At 33.2% G+C, this 20,098-nt stretch overlaps 2 protein-coding genes across 2 annotated transcripts; both read left to right on the forward strand.

Annotated features, from left to right (window-relative positions):
• Nucleotides 1-5,415: 5,415 nt before the first annotated feature.
• Nucleotides 5,416-7,918, forward strand: LOC140860386 (shikimate O-hydroxycinnamoyltransferase-like). Its single transcript, XM_073263393.1, has 2 exons — nt 5,416-5,880; nt 6,933-7,918. Exons 1-2 carry the CDS (start codon nt 5,467-5,469, stop codon nt 7,830-7,832), a joined length of 1,314 nt encoding a protein of 437 aa, XP_073119494.1. The 5' UTR covers nt 5,416-5,466; the 3' UTR covers nt 7,833-7,918.
• Nucleotides 7,919-11,899: 3,981 nt separating this feature from the next.
• On the forward strand, nt 11,900-19,053 carry LOC140860387 (shikimate O-hydroxycinnamoyltransferase-like). The gene is made up of 2 exons (XM_073263394.1): nt 11,900-12,310; nt 18,166-19,053. The coding sequence occupies exons 1-2, from the start codon at nt 11,900-11,902 to the stop codon at nt 19,051-19,053; spliced, it is 1,299 nt and encodes a 432-aa protein (XP_073119495.1).
• The last annotated feature ends 1,045 nt before the right edge of the window (nt 19,054-20,098 follow it).

A 20,098-nucleotide genomic window follows, 5' to 3' on the forward strand; every position in this document is an offset into this window, starting at 1 on the left:
GCCATCCTTCTTCTTCACAAATAACACCGGAGCCCCCCACGGAGAAAAGCTAGGACGAACAAAGCCTTTCTCTAACAATTCCTGAATCTGCTCCTTCAGCTCTTTCATCTCGGTAGGAGCAAGTCTGTACGGTGCCTTAGAGATAGGCACGGTGTCTGGCACTAAGTCGATGCCGAACTCCACATCTCTCACTGGTGGAATTCCTGCAACATCCTCCGGAAAGACATCCGGAAAGTCACGAACCACCTCTATCTCTGACAATGATCTGCTAGATGGCTCTGAAGTCGTGACGATACTCGCTAGAAACCCCTGGCAACCCCGTCTCAACAACTTCCTTGCCTGAATATGAGATATCACCTGAGACATATCACTGCTCTGAGATGCATGAAAAGTGAACGGGTCGCCTACTGTAGGTCTCACTGACACTGATCTCCGGCAAAAATCAATCGAAGCTCCATTGACTGTCAACCAGTCCATACCCAAAATCAAATCGAATCCACTCAATGGCAAAACTACTACATCTGCTCGAATGGAGTGTCCCTGCAGCTCCAACTCCAGTCCTCGAATAACCTTCGAGGTAGAAATAATCTGCCCTGACGGCATAGTAACATCATACCCACTGTCAATACTCTCAGGTGTGATGCCTACCCGCCTGATAAACTCCAGGGAGATAAACGAATGCGTAGCCCCTGAATCTAGCAATGCAAACGTGGAGTTGCCTCCAACTAGAATTCTCCCGGTGATCAAGGAGGTGTCTGGATCTACCTCCTCGGCCTGCATCACAAACACCCTACCAGCGGTATTCTTCTTCCTAGGGCAGTTAGCTATCTGATGCCCTGGCTCCCTACAGTGGTAGCAAACTCCTGCTCCCAATAGACAAGGTCCCGAATGCATCTTCTGGCACTTCGGGCAAGTGGGATAAGCTATGGAATTAGGGGCCCCGCCCCTCTGCTGCTGCGGCCTCTGCTGCTGTGGCCTCTGCTGTGGATTCGGGCCCTTAGCCGGCCCTGTAAACTGCTTCTTCGCAGGAGGCTGCGAAGATGGTCGCTGATACCCAGCCTGAAACTGCCTCTTCCCCTGCTGCTCTCTCTGAACCTCTCTCCGACCCTCCTCGGAACGCAAGGCTCTACTGACTGCAGAATCATAAGTAAGAACGTCTGCTATGCGAACATCATGCTTGATATCCGCCCTCAAACCCTCCACAAACTGCCTCAACTTCTCTGGTGGACTATCTGAAATCAGAGGCACAAAGTGACATCCCCTCTCGAACTGTCTCACATACTCAACCACTGTCTTGTCCCCCTGACGGAGACTCATAAACTCTCGGATCATGCGATTGCGCACATCCTCGGTGAAGTACTTGGCATAGAAGATACGCCTAAACTCTGCCCATGTCAGTATAGGAAGGTGAACTCCCCTGGCTGCACCCTCCCACCAGAGCGCTGCATCACCCCTCAGCATGTACGTCGCACAGTTCACCCTGTCGGTGTCTGTGATCCCCATATAAGCAAAGATGGACTCCAGAGAGCGAATCCATCCCTCCGCCACCAAAGGATCGGTGGTCCCCACAAACTCCTTGGGTCCCTTCTTCTGGAACCTCTCAGCAACGTCCTCCTCATGGGACAACCTGGGACGAGTAGCCTGCTGCTCTAACAGTGCAGTAATCCCTGCCATCATATTCGCATTGGCCTGCTCCAATGCTGCAATAGGGTTCTGCGAAGGTGGAGGTGGAGGTGGAGGTCCCCCACGTCTGTTAACTGATCTCGGAGGCATTCTGCACCACCACATATTTCTTTACGTAAATCGGCATGCATAACTAAGTGGTTTAAAAATTAATGCTAACTTAAATTCTTAAAAGTAAATCATGCTGTAAACACTTAAAACTTACAGACCGGTAGCGTGGATTTCTGAGCTCGCATAGCAGTAATGACCCCTCCAAGGACCGTGCTCTGATACCAACTGAAACGACCCTAACTCTATAATTAATAAATAAATATGCGGAAATTTTTTTTTTTATATATACTTACTAAATAAAATATGTACATATATGCCCATACATATATGCACAGAATGAAAAGATTTAAAAATAAAATAAATAAATAAATGATTAAATACTTAAATAAAAATGCATTCTTTAAAATAAAATAAATATCTGAGTCAAACATTTAATTAAAAATACTGCATAAATAAAATGATTAAAATTTGCATGCACTAACAATATTCAATCAAATCTTCAAAACTCACAACCACTGAAAAAAATAATATAAAATGTAACATGCTGACATAAATAAAACATGCATGTGACTCAGACATCTATCACGGTCACGGGGTCACTGCATGCCCGCTCATACATCCTCGCCTCCGGTGGGTACAACCTCATCCTCAACAAACTCACCTGCACCATACCAGTGTAGTGAGCCTAGAGGCCCAACATGCTAACATAACAAGGGTTTAAAATAATTTAAAACAATTAACTACTAATACATACATATACATGAATGAGCATGCTTGAAAATTTCATAACATAACGTAACTTAACTTAAATAACATAATACATAAACATTGTTGAGAAATTATTTTCTAACATCGCATGGTTGTATCCGTAGTGTAACCTTAAATCATACATTAAATACTGATCAGCGTGGAAACCAACGTACGTGGCGGTGACGAATCACCTCTTAAATTGGCAGTAAACTGCCCTTCAATAGGTCACATATGGGGACGAATCCCCCTTAAATTGTCACACTACTTCAACTTCCAACATAAAATATTTTATTATTGCTCAACCTTAAACATTCAATTATGCATAAAATTATTTCATGAATGCATGTACTTAATTAAAATGTGTGTCCTTCATATCTATTTAATTTAATTTCTTACTAACATATAAATATTAAAATAACTTCAATGCATAAAAATAATTAAATATATAATCAGGACACATGCAAATTTCTCATGGATTGTACTGGACTGCTGGCCCTAACACTCAAGCCCAATTACTTAAATCTGGCCCATTAACACTGAGACTGGCCCATTAACATACTTAAGCCCAATAACTTAAACTTTTAGCCCAAATAATTATATGTAAGCCCAATTAATTTCCTTAAGCCCATTAAATAATTAATCTGGCCCAATGGGCCCAAAAGCCCAAAGACTGGCCCAATAATTTTCATGGGCCCCCAAGGCCCATAAAAATTAATGGACTCACTTAATTAAATTAATTAAGCCCAAAATAAATAAATTTGACTCAAAATAATTAAATGGAACCCAATTAAATTTTGAGATTTAATTAGGCCCATTTAACACTTAATTAAACTTAAAACTTAAAAATAAAAATACCCGAGCCCGACTAAGTTGACCCGGACCCGGACCCAACTAACATGACCCTAGACTTACTGAACCCGACCCAGACCCAAGACCCGACCCGGAACCAACCCTAGCACCTAAACCCGTCGCCCCCTAGTTTTCCCTCGGCCGCGAGCAGCAGCCCTAGCTCCGGCCGCCCATGGCCGGAGCCCCGCCGCCCAGACTTAGCCCACGTCTGGGCGGACCTAACCTGGTCCCTGAACCCATGCCATGCAGCGCCCGAACCACGAACCCGCAGCCCTTCCGAAAAACCCTAGTCTGCGCAACCATGGGCACCCGATCGCCTATTGGCTTGAATCCTAAGCTCGTTTGGCTCGAACCACTCGAGCCATTCGAGTCTAGAATTACCTAAGACACCGTACCCACCTTGACCAGCAGCTATCCAACCATGGCTAAGAAAAATTTTCGTGAGAATGGATGAAGAACACGCACGGTCTAGCTTCAAGAACACCAAATTCGATTCATATTTCTGAAAAATTCTGGACAATTCGAAGCATACACAACACACACGTATAACGCTGATATGGTACGAGAAAAGAGCAATAAATACATGCCTTTCATCGAAGAATTAAAAGAACAATTTGCGTAGAACGTTTTCGGGACGACGGGACGACGACGACAAGCTTTAGACCTTCGAAAACGTGGCTATGGAGTCTCCGTGGCTGTGACACGATGAAGAAGATGATGGAGAGTGGAGGTGGGGCGGCTGATGGTGAAAGCGTGGGGTTGGGGGTAGGTTTAGTCTAGGTTTTTAAATTAGGTTAATAATTTAGAATAAAATAATTAGGTAGATAATGATCTCAATAATGATTTAAGAGATCATTATTAAAATAGAAGATTCTAAAAAAATATAATAACTTAAATAATAAATCATAATCTCGAAATATATAATTAAGGAGATTTTAAAAATACTAAAAAGTCAATATTTTGGCTAATTTTTGAATAAAATGGACTCCTAAAATTATATAAAATTAAATACTAAAAATTTTGAGATAATAAAACTCAAAATAATATTTTAGGGCTCTAAAAGGATCATGAAATAAATTGGCTAGAAAGTTGTCATCTCGTCCGTCCACGGTCCCGTCTACGCGATAAAATAATTAAAATACTAAAAATCATAAAAATCACTAATTATGGGCTAAATGCTTAAACAAATAAATTAAATCATGCACAAATAATTCACATAATTATTTAACCCATAAATCTAAAATTTAAATAATTAAATATCCTAATTATGCATGCGGATTTACGTATTTAAAATATCGGGTGTTACAACATGTTTGGGTATTATTTAGTGTAGTAACTTTAAATTATAGAAATTTTTAAAAAACACTTAAAAAAAGTTTTAATGAGGTTTTTTTTTTAAAAAAATATATTTATTTTAAATTAGAGTTTGATAAATCCAATTACTTTCCAGCTACGTGTACACTTTCTTAAATCTATAATGAAAGGAAACAAATCCAGTGAAAATATGATAAGTTTCATATATATGGTATGACCGAGGAGGAGTGAAGGAGAATTAATTAGAAAATTATATTAAGTTTATGTTTTTATTTTATTTATCTTTTATAAAAGATCATTAATAAATAAAAGAGAAAATAACTTTTGGTCATTGACTTGTCCAATCGTAGACTTTGATTCATTAAATTTTCAAAATAAATATAAATTTTGTACTATCACTTATAATTTTCGATTATTATTAATTTGTTATCCAATGCTAACGTCAGAAAAGTAAACAAGCTCTATGTAGTATTAATATTTTTCGATGATATATCAGTAATTTTTTATTTATGTTAATAATTCATTAAAATATTAAAAAAATTATAAGTTATTGTAAGAAAATTAAAATTTAAAAATTAGTTAATAAAAAAAGTGTCTATATATATATATAAAAACAATTTTCTTTAAATGAGTGCACGAAAAGATCGATGTTCCTCTGAAAATAGCTGTCGTGATCTGAATCGTTCCAGATCACGTGGGGACAGCTACTAGCATGGGCTGATCCGAAGTGGACACGGAGTATGGGGACGACTTAATAACAAGCTCCAATGCTCATAATTTCTCCAGATAATACATTGGGAAACGGAAAACCAATTATATATGACCATGAAAATCAACGTGAAGAAATCGACGTTGGTCGCTCCGGCGGAGTCGACGCCGGACGGCAGCCATTGGATCTCCGATGTTGATGTGGTGGCGCCCGACACCCACACATACACTGTCTACTTTTACCTTCCCACAGGGGCGGAAGACTTCTTCGCCGCCGCAGTGCTTAAGGAGGCGTTAGGCCGCGTACTGGTACAGTTCTATCCCCTTGCTGGGAGGCTTAAGAGGGATGAAAATGGCCGGATACAGATCGACTGTAACGCCGAGGGAGTGCTTTTCGTGGAGGCGGAGTGCGACGGCGTGGTGGATGATTTCGGCGAATTTGCTCCGACGGAGGAGTTCCGCCGCCTCATCCCGGTGGTGGACTATTCCCTGGGGATCTCAAGTTATCCCCTTTCGGTGCTGCAGGTACTTTCTTGGTTTCATGTTTGTGAGCTTAATTGGTATCATTTATTTATCTCATATCAATATCAAGGCTCTAAAATGCATGAAACACGATCAAAGCGTGGATGTGGATGTCAAGTTTTAAGCCTTTTAAGCTTAAACGAGATCGAGTTTAAGTGTCAACTGGTGTTTTTAATTTTTACTGCAATTTTAATTATTTTAAGACAAACATTAAATAAAATGTTAGATTAATCATAAATGTGATTGACTAGATAATTCAAATTTTAAACTATAAATATACATATTTATAAAAATGTTTTCATTTTAAATAAATAAATGAAATGTTTCATTCTAAAAAACGGTTGTTAATCGAGTTTAAGCCTATTAAAACTTAAGCGAAATTAAGCATTGCTTGAGCGAAATTTTTAAAACATTGACCAATACTATGTTATTGCGATTGATCACACACACAGTTGCACGCTAATGTTATAGTTGAAATTGTAAAATTATCCAACTTGAATTATTAGAAATATAGATGATTATGTATAGATAATTGTATAACTCTATGTGTCGATAGAGTATTACATAGAGTATTGTTAAACGCCATATTAATTTTACGAAAGCATCACAAAATTTTTTTAAATATTTTTTTTAACCTACAAATCATTGTATTGCTAAAAAAAACTCACGCTAAAATTTGTAATTTACATGACGTGTAATCTTTTATATAAAACGTCATGTACACGTAACATTATTAATCTAGATAATTTTATAATTTCAAAATTAAACCGCAAACGAGTTTTTAATCAAACGTATACATTTAACGTTTTTCTCAAACATCCATAAATAATCTATACAAAAAAAATAAAAAATCACTACAAAACTTTCATTTTGTCAAAATCTAGGATACAATGATTACAAATTCTAGGATATAATAACAAAATTTTACAATAAAATCGTTATAAAGATGGATGAATATGATGTCATGAGACGTACCTTAATTCACCGTTATTATGTAACCCTATTTGTATTTCAATTGGAGTATAACAGTAACTAATGACAAAAAAAATGTGTAGGTCACGTATTTCAAATGTGGAGGAGTTTCCTTAGGCGTTGGGATACACCACACTGCAGCCGATGGAGTTTCTAGTCTCCATTTCATCAACTCCTGGTCGGACATGGTCCGAGGCCTCGATATCGCAATCTCCCCCCTCTTCGACAGAACCCTCCTCCGTGCCCGCAATCCGCCCCAACCCAAATTCAAGCACATCGAGTATCAGCCCCCTCCATCCATGAAACTCACGAGCCAATTACCCACGGACAAGTCCCCCGATGTAGCTGTTTCTGTATTCAAGCTAACCCGCGATCAGCTCGACGCCCTCAAGTCCAAGTCGAAAGAGGAAGGGAACACTGTCACTTATTACAGCTCGTATGAAATGCTTGCAGGCCATATTTGGCGATCTGCATGTAAGGCTCGTGGGCTGCCACGAGATCAGGAGACGAGGCTGCACATTGTAGTCGATGGTCGATCCAGGCTCCGTCCCCCGCTGCCACCAGGCTATTTTGGTAACGTGATATTCTCAGCCACTCCGATGGCTGTATGTGGCGATCTTGAATCGAATCCCCTCTCATATTCTGCAAGCAAAATTCATGATGCGATAGCTCGGATGGACGATGAATACCTGAGGTCCGCTATTGATTATCTTCAACTGCAGCCTGATCTGAAGACTCTCGCTCGCGGGCGCCCCATAACTTTCAACTGCCCGAATCTCGGGATCACAAGTTGGTCTCGGCTGCCCGTGCACGATGCAGATTTCGGATGGGGCAGGCCGGTGTTCATGGGACGGGACACGATTCGGTTTGAAGGGTTAGGTATCATCTCCCCTAGTCCAACAAACGACGGGAGCTTATCGGTGACCATCTCGTTACAAGCTGAGCATATGAAGGTTTTTGAGAAGCTTTTGTACGACATCTGACACCCTTTTCTATGCTGTTTTTATGCATATCTTTCCGACCCGCAACCATAAACTTTTACATCACAACTTCAGCATGAGAGATACAATGCCACATTATTGTTACTTCAATAAACATAATTTTTACAACTTTTCTTCACAATCATAAACCCAAAAAATAACTTCTTCCTGAATAAGAACAGTGGTTGAAATATGTTACCGCAGATTTATAGATATTAATCCTGCAACACAAATATATGACATGAACCAACAACCATGGATATTTATATATCCAAAACTAGATATAAAAAAAATTCATAAGCAATAAGATGACTTTTTTTTTTCCTCAAGTAATCTGTTCTCACATATTAATTATTATATATTATTTAAAAAGATAATTCCCAATTTAGTCCATCATGATTTTACGCGATCCCGATTTCGTCTCTTATTTTTCAATCGACCCAATTTAGATCTCCAATTTTCGAACGCTTTCTGAAATTGGTCATTCCGTCCAATTAGCTATTCAAATAAACTGAATGGAAAGACCTAACTTTTTTAACTCATCTCTCATTTTTTATTTTTTAGGGATAATTCCCAGTTTAGTCTTCCGTTATGTGACGCGGTTTCGATTTCGTCTCTCATTTTTCAATTGACTCAATTTGGTCTTTCAATTTTTGAACGCTATTTGAAATCGATCTTTCCGTCCAATTAGCCGTTAAAATAGACGGAATGGAAAGACTTAACCTGTTTAACATAGCTATCTCATTTTTATTTTTTTTACGTAATCTTTTAATCTATCTCTTCATTTGTATGTGCTATGTCTTTTATTTTTTGTGTCTTGAAATTAATTTCTTTCGTTTTTTTTTTATTTTCTTGAAGAATATACTACTTTCGTTTTTTGTATTTATTTTCTTGAGGAATATGTTGTTTTGGTTTTTTTTTTTTTTTTTTTGTTATTTTTGGTCAAATTCACAATGACTGATTAATCCTACAATAGCGGTGGAATAGGGTCGTCGTACCCATCCCGTAACTCTCTTACTCATTCTTCGTCCTGAAAAGAATCGGAATATTTTTTCTTTCGATTCCGTACCAAACACATTTCGGGACCCGAACATTCGGGATTCCGAACATTCGAGATCATATCGGATAGGGAGAGAAAATTTTGATTTTTTTTTCATTTTTAAGATTTCGTTCAAAAACGTAAAAAAAAACGAAAAATGTGATTATTTTATACAAAATTCAATTTAGAAATTTATATTTAGATAAAAAATAAATATTCAACTTAAACTATAATATTAAAATTTTTCGAATAATGCTTCAAAGTTTTGTCAAGAAGAACATCACATTGTGTATCAAATAATTATTAATAAATGTTCGTATACAAATTACTAGATAAATTTTGTTAAATAAATTTTTAAATTGCATTTTATATTCTACATATTTGTTCTAGTTAGACTAGTTAGATAATTATAAATATGAATTAATTAAATTATTAATTCAAAAAAATAAAATATAATTTCGTGATTCTACTATTCGATCGTTTCAACAATAAATAATTATGCGAATTAAGTTCACAATTAATTGTTATATGGACTGAAACACAATAATATTTAGCTCAATTTATTAATAAAATATATTATATTATTATTTCGGGACGGACCGGACGGGTCGTCGGAAATCCCGTCGGTATGAGGTTTTATTCCCGATCCATCTCCCGATACTAACCGAGAAGGAAAAATCCCGAAATTTCGGGTCGGAAAAATATAGAGATGAGATTTTTTCGAGACAAGAATGAGAAAAGATTTAAGAAAAGTCGAGATTTCGGGAATTTTTACAACCCATATCCTACAATACAAATGTGTGACATGAATGCAACATGGATATTCCTATTGATATTGTATCACAAAGCATCGTTTGTTTCTTTTTTGAGTTAATATCGCCACTGTGAGATAATGATATCATTGAAAACTCTTTAATTAGGATTATTAACTTATCATATTTTCAAATTTTATGCTCAAAATTTGAAAATTTGTGGATGTATGTGTTCAAGATTTGAAAATACTAAGTATATCATAGCATTGTTATAAGAGTAACATCGAATTAACCAGACTATCTGACCCTCGTTATGTTCCCTAGAATCACTGTCTCGATCAATACAGTAATCTACAATAACAAAAATTGGTACAGGAAGTACAAATCCTCTATAATTTTCCGACAGTTTCGAGTTCAAGATAACACCCTTGTTGTCCAAACCATGATGATATATGATTCGAAAATTTTTGATAGATAACAAGAAATCTTTCGAGTACATCTCATTTTATTGGTTGCAGTATTGATAGATATATATTGAGTGTTGTCGATTTTGCAGAATAATTTTTTTATTTTATTTTTTCTCTGTATAATATTATTTCTTTCATTAAATCGATTTATTATTATTTGAATAAGGGAAAATGCAGAATATTAATTTATTTTTATTTTATTTTTTCTCTGTATAATATTATTTTTTCATTAAATCGAGTTATTATTATTTGAATAAGGGAAAATAATTATTTTGATTTTGATTTTGATTTTTAGTTTATTAGTTTTCAAGTTACAATCTTAGTCCAGTAAGTTGGTTATTTGCTTCGTTTTTACACTTTTTATTCAGACTACAGACGTGGTGTTACACATGTAAACAACGTCTTGTGTTTTTTCAGCAATTTCAATGTCATGCCATTGATTTCCAAAGTCACATCTTCATTTGGTAGAATAATATTATTGAAAAAAATATCAATTTACTTGATTAAAATTATAATTTGAAAGTTTTTCAAACTAAAAATATCAAATTCCAGAAGTTATAAGACAAACATTATAATTTTAATTAGGATATGATTAACAATAATTTGGTACTCTCTTGCTGCCTTTTCCAAGGTTTTTTCGATAATTGGTTTTAAAAATCCCTCAGAAACCCACTGCTAAAAATTTCACATATAATTTTAAAAAAATAATTGAATATAAACTAATCATCTTTTTACTCCATAAGGGCACCCACAATAACCCAAACATTTTTCTCAAATATTTGTGGGTTCATCAAGCCACATCATTTATCAAATATCTCACATTCCACAATCAAAGATCCTACAAATCAAACATTTGTGAACCCCATTGATATTTATTACTTTCAATTTATTTTTCATTAAAAAAATAATTACCAACATTATTTGTAATGGCTACATAATAATGAAAATTATAATTATAATTAATTTAAAAGACTAAATTTATTTTAATAAAATATTTTAAAATTTGAATATAAATGGTAAAACACATATACAACAACAAAAAGATTTTGAAAATTATTTTAATATTAAAATTTTATATTATGAATTGTATTAATATTCGTAATTATACTAAAAATATTTGATTTTAAAATTTATATATATTAAAATATTTAATAAAAAAAAATAAAAGAAAGTAAATGGGTGGAATGTCCGGACACTCTACCTGACCTAACACAATGGAGGACATTTATTAGGGTGGACATTTGGAGTACATGCCCTAAAATAAATTTCACAAAATATTTATCTGACCCAGTACTGCTACTCCCTCATGTGTATGTAGCAACATAGAATTTACATAAAAACACTTGAAAAGGATTTGATTGAAATTTATTTTTATTATTTTCCAGCTACATACACTTTCTCAAATCTGACCGGTTCACAAATTAAAAAACACAAAGAATTAATAGATTATTTATTTTTCATAAAAATTTTAATAATCTCGAAATTTTACTAATTAAGAGTGTGTGCGCATTCACGGAGTACGTATGGGCGATATGACGAGCTCAAATACTCATCATTTTTTTAAAGGGTAATGTTACATATACACGCAGAGTTATACGTAGGGTTACATGTTGGCCATTGAACTTGAAATTACATATATATTCTTAATGTATTTTGGAAAGATTTTTTTCAAAACAAGTGGAAGAATAAATTTGTAATTTCATATATAGTGTGCGTATAACTCAACGTGTATATGTAACATTTCCCATTTCCAAAATAACATATATACTACGTATAGCTCCACATATTGACAACCGAAAACCATTTAGAACCATGAAAATCGACGTGAAGAATACGACGTTGGTTGCTCCGGCGACGGCGACGCCGAACGTCAGCCTCTGGATCGCCAATGTTGATGTGGTGGCGATCAACGATTATACACGCAGTGTCTACTTTTACCGTCCGACAGCATCGGTAAACTTTTTCGATGCGACGGTGCTCAAGGAGGCACTTGGCCGCACACTGGTGGCTTTCTACCCCCTTGCGGGGAGGCTGAAGAGGGATGAACATGGACGGACGGAGATCGACTGTAACGCCGATGGAGTGCTTTTCGTGGAAGCAGAGTGCGACGGTGTGGTGGATGATTTCGGTGACTTTGCTCCGACGACAGAGCTCCGCCGCCTCATCCCGTCGGTGGATTGTTCTCAGGGAATCTCATCAAGTTACCCACTATCGGTGCTACAGGTACGCTTTCGGGGACATTTGGGATTGGGATGCATCATGCATGTATTTCATAGAAATGTGAACTAATAAGTTGTGAGATATTATTGAAATTATTTTTCTCCAAAAAAAATCTCATTACTTTTTTTTAACACTAAAAAATTGAACGTGCGATATTAATTTTATTAGTTAATTGTTTAGCTTTTTTCAATTTCAAACTTCAGTTATAATGATTTGATATCTATTTAGTTATTGAAATGAGAATATTATGTCTTTAATTTTTTCCCTGATTTGTGGTATCTAATCGATACTTTTATGTTTTATATCTTGGCTTTAATTTATTTTTTTAATTAATGACTTTAAAACAATAACATATGTTATATATTTGTCTAGAAATAAAAAATACATTGATTTTTTTATAAATCATAGGACTGAGCGTTTTGCATTTTATTAAAAGCTATATATAGTTGATGATATATAATTGTGCAATTCAAATATTTTAATCTGTGTAACAGTTCAAACATTACATTTTAATTGTTTTACATATCAAAGAGATAATTATTATACCCAATAATCTTCTTCCCAATAATTATGCTCGCAATCAATGTGAATCGAAGTCATGACCTTCACTTTGATACATATTGTATGGTCGAATGGTTATTGAATTTTTAAAAATTATAGTCATTGATAACAATAATAATCCAATATTTTAAACTATGTTGTATCTCAAACATCATGTTTCGATTATTCTTCTCAGTATGAATATTTGTTGCACTTCAACAAAAGTAATATCTGTTAAATAATAATTTTACTTCTATTGATTTTCAAGTTAAAACAGTAATTTATTTGAAAGAAAATAATTTTTTAGTTCCATTAACACATCACATTTTGATATTTAGTCAATTGATTTGTCAAATTTAAGTTTTGATACATTAATTTTTAATTTTGACTATTTTTAATCTAATTGTTGACGTACGTGACATTTAACAAGTTAACAGTTTTTGAAGTCACATCATTATTATAATGCCCATGTCAGTATTTTTCAATGCAAAATAACCATTTTTCAGTGTCACCACAACAATTAGGTCTAAATAGATTAAAATAAAATTTAGTCTACAAAAAACGTAACAAACTTCGAACTTAGTGACCAAAACCTAAAATTTAAAAATTTAGTGAAAAATAATAATAATTTTTTAATTTAAAAGTTTTAGTTGGAGATAAAATTTGATCTTCTATGAATAAAGTGTATCTAAATCTTATATATATTTTTACGTCTGATAAAACATGTTGTCCATATGACTTGCTTTGATTTTCAAGTTTTTTGCTAATGCATAATACATTCACAATTTTTTTGTGTATATTTTCTAGCGTATTGAATAAATTTGTTTCGTTAGCTTTGAAAATCAAATTTAATATACATTGAATATATAATAATTTAACATATAAAATAATTAATGTCCTAACAAAAATATATTACAAAATAAATTTTTCTAACATAAACTCTTATGTTAAAGTATTAACAAATTTATGCCAAAAAAATAATTTATTCATAGAATTATTTATTTAATTAATGATAAACATAATTGTTTCATAAGTTTGTCATATTCTTATTTTAAAATCTAAAATATTAATATGTAGTAATTCTCTTTTTTTTTTCTGAAAAATCATATACATATAATATGCAACAATCAAGGTAAATTTTTGTTTATAATTTTTATTTCTTCAAATCTTGTCATATTTTTTTTCAGAAAACTACCATAGTTAGATTACATATATAGTGATCACCATTATTTTTATAATATTATTCCTAAAATCTGGAATACCAAAAATTTTAGTTAGATTACTAAATTCAAAAAAAATAAATGAATGAAAACGAATTGATTGGATAAAGAGAAGAATATCTTTCATTTATATGTGAAATATAGTCTCGATTATTTATGATATGATTTTACTTGTCTTGAACCAGATGACTAAGTTAATGATTTAATTTATTTATTTTTCGTGAACTTATAATGACCAAATATTATGTTAAAAAGTTTAGAAGACTAAAACATAGAGATGCTGATAAATGTTGAAAATAAGTTGTCAAATTAATATATATTTTTTAGATTAAGATAGCTTTCAATTAATAAAACTTTAATTTTAGAACATGAATTAAATATTAATAATTAATTCACATAAAATAAATAAATATAAATAAATTAAATATTCATTGAAAAAAGCTACAAAATGACATAAAAGAACCTTGAAAATGACAAAAAAGTTAGTCATTAAATGAAATAAAATAAATACAAAACTGTAAATTCATAATAAATAACCACTTTTATATGGATAAATATTATATTATAATGTAATTCAAAAATCAACATATATGAAAGTTAGTTATACTTATATATTTTTTAATTTGGACAAAAAAAATATTATACTTTTAGTTCAACACTAAAATATTTTGGAAAAATTGTTTTTTTTGTCCTGTATGTTTGTCACTTTGCGATTTTAGTCATCTATATTTTTAGATTTCAGTTTTAGTCCGCTATCTTTATTTTTTTTTTGGCATTTTTAGTCTTTTTCTGATGTGGCACCAACACAGTGCTGATGTGGAGCTGACGTGTATAGTGCCATGTAATCATTTTCGAATAAAAAGGACTGAAATTGCCAAAAATCGAAACATGCAGAACTAAAACTGAAATATAAAAATATAAAGGACCGAAATCGCAAAGTGACAAACATAAAGGACCAAAATTGCAGTTTTCTCAAATATTTTTAATCCCTAAAATTTTTTAAAAGATTACATAGTTAGTTATCATCATTATTTTTATAGTCTCCCTTCTTAAGAAATGGAATACTAAAGATTTGTGTTAGATTACCAAATGAAAAAAATAAACTAATTGATTGAATAAAAGAGGGTAATACATTTCGTACACAAATTAAATAAAATCTTGATTTATGATATGATTTTATTTATATTGAACAAGACGGTAAAAGTTAATAACTCGATTGGATTTTTTGTTTTCTAAAAGTTTTTAATAGTAAATTATGTTAAAAATTTTAAAAGACTATAAACATAGCGATGAAGAAAAAGCTTGAAAGTAAGTTTAAAAAAATTAATAAATTTTTTAGATTTATAAAAAAATGAAAAAATATAGCTTTCAATTGATAAAACTTTCATTTCGAACATGAATTAAATACTAGCAATTAATTTTATATACAATAAATACATAGATACAAATTAAATACTCATTGAACAAAACTATACAACGAATAAAAAACCCTCAAAAAATCTTAAAAATGAAAAAAAACTAATTACATCAACATGAAACTTACTTATAATCATATATTTGTTTACCTTTGATAAAAAAAGTATAAATGTTGTTGATTACACTTTTAGTTCATCACTAAAATATTATAGTTAAATTACCAAATTCCAAAAAATAAACGAATTGATTGAATAAAATATGTGTTATAAGGGTGTACTTCGAATTCTGAAAATTAGTGCGTCAACAGCAACAACAGCACCAACAAAGACGAACAAAGTCGAGGCGAGAAAAACTCTCTATCCGCAAGACGAAATTGCCCGTTAACAGTGCTCAACGTTGACGGCAATCGTATCTAAGATACAACGACTATACAATCGAGATATAGCAGCACAACAAATATCTCGATCTTCGTCGAACTAAAATATGTATCAACTTTTTCTTTTGTGAGAGAGAAGGAAGATTTTGCAGAAATCTAATGTATACACGTTATCAGTCTGCAGAAGGCGCGCGCGGTCGGTTATTTTTGACCGATCGAGCGCCCCTCTTCTGACAGACATTCTGTCTCGCTCAAACCATGGTGCGCTCGGTCGGTTAAATTTAGCGGACCAAACGCCCAAATTTTATGAAACATTCTGTCTCGGCAGAGGAGGGCTGCGCTCGGTCGGTTGTTTTTAACCGATCGATCGCACTCAAAAAAATAATAAAATATTATTCTTGAACCAAATTTTATCTAAAAAGAATAATTAATCATAAGACCTCGCCTTGCCACGCCACGCGCGTGTTTGTTGCATCGATTAGCGTCTTGCCCCTTTACAAAACATCGATGCCCTAAGGGTCCAATCTCATAATCCTAAGTTGGATTACATAAGGTGAGCAACAAATTGGAGTTGTTCCAATGTGGGACAACCAATTTCCCATTTCCCTCCAATTTATTTCACCAAATTCAAATTATTTGTATAACTTGGGACACACTTTTCAAGACTTTTGGGACAAGCTTTTCAAGCCCATTATTTCCACAATTCATTCAATAACAATTTCCAACAATATGAGATACATTTCTTATATAAGTGGAATACAATATCGATTTATGATTATGAATTTATGATATGATTCTACTTGTCTTGAATTAGATGATTAAAATTAATTATTTGATTTAATTTGTTATTTGTTTAAAAGTTTAATGATCAAAATATTATGTTAAAAAATTTAGAAGAATGAAGACTAAAAACATAGCGTTGAAAATAAATGCTGAAAGTAATTTCACAAAATTAATAAATTTCTTTGATGTAGAGAAAAAATTTTAATATAGCTTTCAATTAATAAAACTTTAATTTTAGGACATAGGTTAAATATTAGCAATTATTTTTACCTAGAATAAATAAATAGATACAAATTAAATACTCACTAAATAAAAATACAAAATTACAAAAAAACCTCAAAAAACATTGAAAATTTCAAAAAATTAACCATTAAATGAAATAAATTGAGGATACAAATAAAAAATAATTTTAGGATATGAATTAATTATTAGAAATTAATTTTACCTATAATAAATAAATAGTCATAAATTAAATACTCATTGAATAAAAATACAAAATGACATAAAAAATTCAAAAAAGATTTGGAATGACAAAAAAATTAACCATTAAATGAAATAAATTGAGAATAAAAATAAAACTTTAATTTTAGGACATGAATTAGAATAAATAAATAGTGACAAATTAAATAAGCAAGAATAAATCTATATAATGACCTAAAAACTTCAAAAAGTCTTGGAAATGACAAAAAAATTAACCATTAAATGAATTAAAATGAGGATAAAAATGCAAATTAACAACTAAACTTTAATTTTAGGAGATGAATTAAATATTAACAATTAATTTTATCTAAAATAAATAGTGAAAAATTAAATACGCATCGAATAAATCTAAAGAATGACATAAAAAACCTCAAAAAATCTTGAAAATGACAAAAAAATTAACCATTAAATGAATTATAATGAGGATAAAAATGTAAATTCATAACTAAAGTGCCACTTTTATATAAATAATATAATATAATATATAGATAAATATTATTATTATTTTGTTACAAATATAAGATCAGTCGATCATCACGGCATAGATTATGAGTCCGTCACATAGAAGATATATATGCTCATATTTAAATTGTATTATTTTTACTTCCAATCCATCCTTATGATGAACACGAATAACATTACATTGCATGTTTTCGTGGATTAGCTAGGATGCATGTGTATGATTTATATTCGAAATTATTTGTTTTCTCATAAATTTAATAACAATAAAGTTGAAAACTAGTATTAAATCATTCTAGTTCACTATCGGTGACTCAATTTTTATCTGCAGCTAACTTGCGGAAGATTTAGCTAGATAAATGGGTATGATCACATTTATTGATAAATATCCGTTAGTTGTATGTGAAAGTAGTTCTTTTACGGATCTCCAGCTTACATATAGGTCTTTTACGGATTCTTTACATATAGCATCTAACTTTTATCTGCAACCAATTTAATTTTTGTTAACTCAACAAATTTTATCCATATTTTCCTCATTTTACCTAGCTAAGATGACAAACATTTATATCATAAAAACTGAACAGGTGACTTATTTCAAATGTGGTGGAGTTTGCTTAGGCGTTGGGAACCATCACACTGTAGTGGATGGAGTTTCTGGTCTCCATTTCATCAACACCTGGTCGGACATTGCTCGTGGACTTGATATTGCACTCCCCCCTTTCTTCGACAGGACCCTCCTCCGTGCCCGCGATCCGCCCCAACCCCAATTCGACCACATCGAGTATCAGCCCCTTCCAACTATGAAACTCACTAGCAAACTGGACGAATCCCCGGAGATAGCTGTTTCCATTTTCAAGCTAACCCGTGATCAGCTCAACTCCCTCAAGTCCAAGCCGAAAGAGGAAGGGAACACGACCACTTACAGCTCGTATGAAATGCTGGCAGGCCATATTTGGCGATGTACATGTAAGGCTCGGGGGCTGCCTCAAGATCAAGTAACAAGACTGCTCATTGCAACAGATGGGCGATCCAGGCTCCGTCCCTCGCTTCCGCCAGGCTACTTTGGCAACGTGATCTTCTTAGCCACTCCGATGGCTGTATCCGGCGATCTGGAAACGATGCCCGTCTCATATTCTGCAAACAAAGTTAATAATGCGATAGCTCGGATGGACGGCGAGTACCTGAGGTCCGCTATTGATTATCTGGAACTGCAGCCTGATCTGAAGGCTCTCGCTCGCGGGCCAAGATATTTCAACTCCCCAAATCTTGGGATCATAAGTTGGTCCCGACTTCCCATCTACGACGCAGATTTCGGATGGGGCAAGCCTGTTTTCATGGGACCGGGTCGGATTCGGTTTGAAGGTTCAAGCTACATCTTGCCTAGTCCAACAAACGATGGGAGCTTATCGGTGGCCATCTCTTTACAAACTGAGCATATGAAGGTTTTCAAGAAGCTCCTGTATGACATCTGAGTCCGTTTTCATTGCTACCTTGTTAATAATTTACTCATCGTATGAATTTGCAGTACTTTGTGTGAACAAGAACATCTATCTATTTCTATTTCGATTTCATTTTGTATACAAAAATCCACCAAATTACACTCAAGCTTTCTAATGAAAAGTAAAGGACTAATCGATCTATACAAAGAGAATTCGCTTCTGTTGATTCTTCCCAATGAATGTGGAGGTTGGTTGATACGTTAAATTTAATTTTCATTGTCATCTGATATGGATGATGATTTGAATCAAACATTAGCAGCAATGGAATCATATTTGATATTCTTTTTAAAAGATCTTCATCTTAAAGATAACAACATCATACGAGCAACAACATCATTTTCTTTCGAAATTCTCTAAATTATGAACTGCAAGAGAAGTTAATTTGTACTTCTAAACAAGTTGCTACTTAACTGCAGTCAACTGAATATATCTTTGTCTCAACTGCAACAATCTCATAACTCTCTAGAGACCAAAGTTGACACTTTGAATGCACATGTTCAGTCTCTCCATACCTCTATGAACACTAATTTTCAAAGAATTGCTAACAAATTGAATCCATGACTAATATTTCCAATCAAATTTTACACTCTCAAAATCTCACCAACCAATCGGCACCAGGCCACCAGGGACAATCATCTCGTCAAATTTCCTCCTATCGCAATTATTACCATAAAAAACCTCCAACAGATCAAAGATAGCTTATATATGTTGCTTCATTATTTTATCTACACGTGTACTTCGATCTTCTAAATTGAAGCAACTTGAACTTCGTTCTATATTTTGTGTTTATCAAAAAGAGGGAAAAAATTTCAGGCATAACAAATATATATATATATATAGTTTTGATTACATGGGCAACCACCATGGGCAATTACGTGAGCAACAGCTGATGTGCCACCTTGTACATCCAATGAGTGATTGCCACGTCAGCAGTTTCTCACGTAGTTGCCCATGGTGATTGCCCATGTGATCAAGACTCTCTCTCTCTATATATATATAAAGAAATTTTCAGCTGTCC

The sequence above is a fragment of the Henckelia pumila genome, chromosome 4 (genome assembly GCF_033568475.1).
Source record: "Henckelia pumila isolate YLH828 chromosome 4, ASM3356847v2, whole genome shotgun sequence".
NCBI lineage: Eukaryota > Viridiplantae > Streptophyta > Magnoliopsida > Lamiales > Gesneriaceae > Henckelia > Henckelia pumila.